Source organism: Arachis ipaensis, chromosome B10 (genome assembly GCF_000816755.2).
Source record: "Arachis ipaensis cultivar K30076 chromosome B10, Araip1.1, whole genome shotgun sequence".
NCBI lineage: Eukaryota > Viridiplantae > Streptophyta > Magnoliopsida > Fabales > Fabaceae > Arachis > Arachis ipaensis.
The window spans coordinates 6,290,609-6,297,362 of NC_029794.2; the positions used below are offsets into that span (position 1 = coordinate 6,290,609).

The 6,754-nt window shown below is 30.0% G+C and overlaps 1 protein-coding gene across 1 annotated transcript in view; it reads right to left on the reverse strand.

Moving 5' to 3' along the window:
- LOC107623232 ((3S,6E)-nerolidol synthase 1) overlaps positions 4,894 to 6,754 on the reverse strand; it is a 5,867-nt gene continuing 4,006 nt past the window's right edge. The window contains exons 5-6 of the mRNA XM_016325418.2: positions 6,152 to 6,400; positions 4,894 to 5,334 (exon numbers count right to left, since the gene is read on the reverse strand). Of these exons, the coding sequence (XP_016180904.2) occupies positions 5,041 to 5,334; positions 6,152 to 6,400 (543 nt within the window). The 3' untranslated portion in view covers positions 4,894 to 5,040. The remainder of the gene's footprint in view (positions 5,335 to 6,151; positions 6,401 to 6,754) is intronic.

Here is a 6,754-nt window from a genome sequence, read left to right on the forward strand (position 1 = left end):
TGCTTGTTACTGTTATTTCCATATTTGGATTTCTGTTGTGAACATTTTTTCTCATTAACTTCAAATTGTTGAGCATCATTTGGAATGTTGATTTTCACAAGATCTTGGAATTCCTTTTTTTCCTCCGGTTTCTCCTCGACAAGAGCGTGGAATCTTGAAGCTTAAAGACCTTCCTTATTTTCTTTGGTTAGGCCATCAGGTTTGACTATGTTCCTTCTTAGACTTTTTTTGGCAATCATCCATGGGCCAAAAGGATTAGTTTCCTTATCTGCATTAACTCCTTGATGATCTTATATTAAATTAGATGATTTTTGCTTTTGATTGTGGAGATCGTTAGTGCTCATTGAAGACGTTTCCTGATTTTTCTCTTTAGTGATTTCCTTCCTTTCTTAAAAGTGCTAACTTGGCTCTGATCCCGAAGATTGCTCCTAACCGTTGGGTTTTTTCTCACTGTCATGCCTCCCACCTTCCTCCGCCGCTGGTGGCACCTTATTGGAAGCTTCTTCCATAGATTTAGAACAATTTTCTTTCCTATGGCCATAACGACCACAGTTAAAACAAATGTGATGTATCCCTTCATATTGAATATAGAATTTCTATACATAATCTTGCAAAGCATCCCAGAGAATGAATTGACGTAAGATCATCCACTTTAAGCATAATACCTAACATTTTCAAACTTTTCAGAAAAAAAGTATTTGTTATACAACTCAGCTGGTAAGTTTTGAATCCTTATCCAAACAGCAACTTTCTGGACTTCTAGTTCTTGCGGAATGAAAAGCAGCCTCCACATCTGAACTAGGAGATAGTGATCCGCAATCATTCAAGGACCTTCGAATAGGACATGGACGTAATCATCTTGGCTTGTGAATCTAACTAAGAAGAAATTCTCCGCCAGATCCATAACTTTTATAGAGCCATTTTTAACCCATCTTCTTTGCACTCACCTATCCAAGGCTTGGAGGTTGAGTACCTTACCCAATGATTTGATAATTAAAAAAAGTTTCTAAGATATGCACTCTTCATATTCTTCTAGAGAGACTTCTATAATCGGATTAAGATTGGAAGAATCTGAAACATCTAAACTTGGTTCAATAGAGGGGTCTTTTAGGAGATACTCCTCTGACACTATCTCTACGATTTCATAGGGATTAAGCTTTCTAAATTCATCATCTACCACTATGTCTCAATAAGATCTTCTGGGAGCTATATTGGTATTTAGGTTGGCTTGATTGTTTTCTTGGTTCACATCTTTATCTATATTTTACTTTTTCAAATTATTTGGCTTCACTACAACCTCTTCCATAGCATGATCCTTCTTATTTTCTTCCTTCATTCTCACTTTTTTAGTGCTTCTAACTACTTGATTTTCTTCCTCCAACAAAAATTTGATTGTATCACAGTATTGAGAGTCAATGCTCATTGTCTAAATGATAATATTTTGTAAAAAATCATTTGCTTTTTCATATAAAAAATCATTTTTATTAATAGGTCCGTTTACCACATTTAAAAAGCAACAGCAGCTTGACCACAATTTACTTAATCAAAAAGAGATAAATAAAAAAGGAAAATACTCCCGTAACTAAAATTTATTAATTGTAAGACAAATGATCACACTAGTCATATCAACAATTTCATTACAGTCTTGAACCACAAAAATAAATATCAGCATGCCACGTGTTAGCGAAAAAGAATACCACATAACATCTATATGTATGTGGACAATGTTTTTTTGCAATAAATATCATAGAATCTTCCCTTATTTATAACACGTTTTTGTACACTTCAAGATTGTTCTAAAAAGGAGATATAAATTAAAAAATAAGCCAAATCATTTATTGTGTGTATGACCACCATAGTTACATAATTTCAAGCGATAGATCCACGTAATCTCAATTCTTTTCTGAAATTGAACATAGAAGTGACAGGTATATATATCTATATAAAGCAACGAACTTTTTCCCAATTATATGTTTCAAATTTTGAGTGAAATCACTATCCATCATCATCATCATGCATCACGCGTGACACAGCCACATTTTCCTCCAATATATCTTCGAATGTGAATCTAATAAACTTCTCTGAATAAAACAACACGATTAATTATGTGCTTTTATACTTGTTTTTTATAATTTTGTATATTTTTTTTTAGTAAATTACTGTATGTATCCACAAAAGTTGAAAATGCTGACACATCTACTTATAAAAAAAAAAAAGAAAATTACCATTTGTACCCATAAAACATGAGTTTCATATAATAAAATTATCCAAACACTAAAAAATCACATAAAAATCCCAAAATACCCTTATCATCATCCGCATCATCTTTTTTCCACCACTGTCACCACTACCACTAACCCATCTCCTCTCTCTCCTTCCATTTTCTGAGCTCGTCGCTGCTGCCATATTCCGTCAACGCTGCCAACTCTTTCCTCTTTCTCTTTCTCTCCCTTTCCTTCTGTGTTTTGTTTTTCTCTCTCTTCTTCTTCTTCTTTGAATTCTCAACCCAGAAAAAGGGCTTCACCATCATCAACAACAAGAACCATCTTCAGATTCCTTGCCCCCACACTCTCTCTTACCTGCAAAATCTCTTTAAGTTGACTCATAATCCGTTTGTCCCTCCTCCTAGTGTACCCCAAACCCTAACCCCAATTCCCAACTCCAACATTGGAATCGATGATCTCAGAAAATTAGGGTTTTCAGTCGAAACTGCCGCTACTACTACTACTAATATAAGCAATAACAGCAACACTATAGTTAATGCTTTTGTTCTTGCTGAAATTAAAGTTTGGGTCTTGCCTAAGGAGGTTGAAGATTGAGTTATGGAAAGGAGCGAGAAGAAAATAAAAAACAGGAAACTCAAAGTGGTGAAGGGCATGGATGAATTGGGCCACGAAAGTGACTCATCTGCCGTTTGAAACCACACCACACCTACAAATTTCTCCCTTCTCAATTTCATAGCATTTGCTTTTTATGTGGATATGTCACTGTCTTCTTCATTTTTTCTCTTTGCTTTTTCTATTGTTGTTGTTGTTGTTGTTGTTGTTGTTGTTGTTGCTTTATGTGAAAAAGATGATGATAGAGGTATAATGGTGATGGTGGTGGTAGTAGTGATGAAGGAAATGAGGTGGTGATACCCTTAACCTTAAACTCAAAGTTTGGCTCAGGCGAGGTGAGACGGAAGGAGAGAAGAAGGGGTGGATGATGTAATAAGGATAATTTGGGATTTTTATGTGATTCTTTAGTGTTTGGATAATTTTGTTATATAAAATTCATGTTTTATAGGTACAAATAGTAATTTTTTTTTTATGAATAGATTTGTCAGCATTTTTAACTTTCGTAGATAGAAATGGTAGTTTATTCTTTAAGATTTGTGCGTGTATATATAGTAATATATAGTTATTTTAAAAGGTGTTTTCATGTTTGGATTTATTTTCATTATTTTGAAGCCGACACCTAACAAACTATATATTCAGAAAACATGATTGAATACTTTATGTTTTATTTATCTGCTATCCTTACCAATTTTAAAAGCTATAGCTATAGTTTGTACGTTCAAAATTTTAAAAATATAATCTACCAATATATACGTTAAATATTTTTTATATATTTATATCTATTATAGTTATTTTAAATTTTAGAAGTAATTTTATCTATTATTATTTATTATTATAAAGTGTAATTGTTAAAAATAATTTTTATTTGACCGAATATAACAGCTAAAATTCTAGAAAAATGTTTTTAAAAAATAAAATAAAATAGGCAACTTTTAAAAAATATTTACAATACCAAGCTTACCCCAAAGTTGAATAAAAAAGGACCACATACAAGAAAATAAATAAAATTTGCATCCTACCTATATGATGGCATATGGATCAACAGTATATGATCTTATGAATTTCCATTCACAGAAAATTACATATTCCATGCCAAGGGACCACATGTATCACTTAAGTTTAAGTCTCAATGCAATTACTTTGTTCTTTTCTTAGTATTAATTAAAAACAATAACAATAAAAAGAAAAACCTTCTTAGCCTATTATTATTATTAGGGGTAAGTACGTAAATATGTTGGGTTTCTGAATCATGTGTATAATAACAAAGGTAGCAACTAGCAAGCTAAGATGCATAATATCAACTTAACATTTTTTATCTCTCTCGATTATATACGTTTTATTATTGAATTCAAGCAATTAGGGTTTTTATACAACTCTTGAGTTATGAAAATAACCTAAGTCAGCTCTCATTAATCATCATTATTATTGAAAATATTGTATTATCAATAATTTTAAGAAGATAATAATCTAAAATTATTTTATTTGTTTTAATTTAACATTCATAATTGTATGCACAAAAAATTTAAAGAAAATTCCACTCGCCTTTCCTATGAGATGCTAAAATGACACTCTCCTCTCCTCTATTTTATAAATGTACATTTCCCTTCCTTCGAACCTTTAAAAAACCTCATATTTAATCCATTTTAAATTTTTTGTGTTAACTAATGTTAACTTTATCCATTTTTTAAGAAAAAATAAATTATTTTTAAAAAGTACCCATTAACAAAAAATTTATTTTTTATCATTAATAAGTATCTTATAAAAAAATAATTTAATTATTAATTTTTTTAAAAAGTATTTTAATAAAAATATAATTTAATCAATAAAAAATAATTTATTAAAGAGTATTTTGGTAAGCAAAATTTAATGATAAAAAAAAATTTGTTAATGGGTATTTTTTCAAAAAATAATTTATTTTTTCTTAAAAAATGGATAAAGTTAATATTAGTTAATACAAAAAATTTAAAATGGATTAAAGAGGATATTTTTTAAAAGTTAGAAAGGAGGGGAATGTACATTTATAAAATAGAGGGGAGGGAAATGTCATTTTAGCATCTCGCAGGGAAGGGGAGTGAAATTTTCTCAAAAATTTATAATTACATACTTAATACATCTAAGAATATCAAATTATTCTAGTAGTAATTAAAGAATGTAAAATAATAAACTTAATACAAAATAAAATATTTTGGTTGAATTATATGGATTAAAGAAAAAGAGAATTGTCATAAAGCAAAGACTTGACTTGAGGCTCAAGCATGGGAAGGGAGTGGTGGTTATCATAAGTATACATCAAAGGAACCATCCTTGCAAGATTGAGAGAGGCCTTAGTGAACGGCTTAGGGAATGTGCTCTCAAAGAAGCACTCTTGGTTGAGCCTCTTCCATGCATCATTGATCATATTCATAACTTCCTCTCTTGCTTCTTTCCTTGCCAACCCTTTGTCTTCCATCAATAAACAATCCACGTATGACCCATCATTCCCCTCTTGATTCTCATCCTTCACAAATCAAATATCAAAACACTCAACTTAATTAAGCCTAATACTACTCATAAATATGGATATCTGACATTTTTTTCTTCTTTCTTTTTCTTTTTAAATTTAATTAAAGGTAAAGTATTAAATTAGTCCCTATGATTGGATATAATCCTGTTTTGGTTCTTAAAGTTTAAAGTGTTCTATATGAATTCAAAAAAGTTTTATTTAGCTTTAATATAGTCTTACCGGCCGTGAGGTCAAAATTAAATAATTAACGAAATGTTCTACATGACAGTAATACAAGAACAAGATCGATAATCTGGAGAATAAGTACAAGCTCCAAAGGTACAAAATCAACCGTGGATACATCAATAAATTTATTTATCATTCTCTTTAGTTCTATAGAAAATATTTTATTTAAATTGTAAAAAAAATAATAAATAAATATATTGATGCATCCACGGTTTATTTTGTTCCTCTTGAACTTGTACTTATTCTTCAGATTATCGACTTTATTCTTGTATTGCTGTCATGTAGGACATTTTGTTAATTATTGAACTTTGACCTCATGATGGGGCTACATTGAAACTAAATGAAAATTTTTTATATTCAAATAGAACACTTTAAACTTTAAAGACTAAAATAGGATTACGCCAAAAAATGTAGGGACTAATTTAGTGCTTTATCTTTTAATTAATTAGAGACCAAATTTTTTCAACTAATATTAGTCAATTTTTCTTAGATGAAGAATTTTTGTGGCTATAAAGTAGTAGCTGTGTATATGATTGCTTGCCAAATTAATTATTATATATGGCATTATTACCAAAAATATCTGTACCTCAGCATTTCCCAAATCATCCCAAAGCCGAAGAATAGTTGCCGAAGAAGAAATTATATCTGGGATTCCGTCTATGATTTTAACATTTTCACTGTTCAATCCTTCACCCAACATAAAGAAAATGTGAACCAGCACAATATGCACCCCAGAGCTTATTATTCCATTTTTCAAGTACTCTTCGGAACTTGGACTCTTCCCTGAAGCAAACCATTTTGCTTCAACTAAGAAGGCTTTGCACAATCTCTTCCACTGCACCAAAAATTATTGGATATATATATATATATATATAATCCCTTAAGTCCACATTCTGTAATAATAAATAATAATAACATATTTTTTGTTATTTCTAATTTCTTTTAAACGTACACTACTTTGTTTTATTTATATGTCACTTTTTATTTTCTTCTACACATTTAAAATATTGGTGATGGATGCATGGAACACCTGGTTTGTCAACATGTACTGTCAATTTCAAGAGAATATAAAAACCGATATAACAATTTTCATGTATGTTTTTTTTTATTAACTTTAAAAGAATTTATTTTATAATATGATATTAGAACTTTTATAATTTAAAAGTTTAAAATTTAATTCTTATTAATC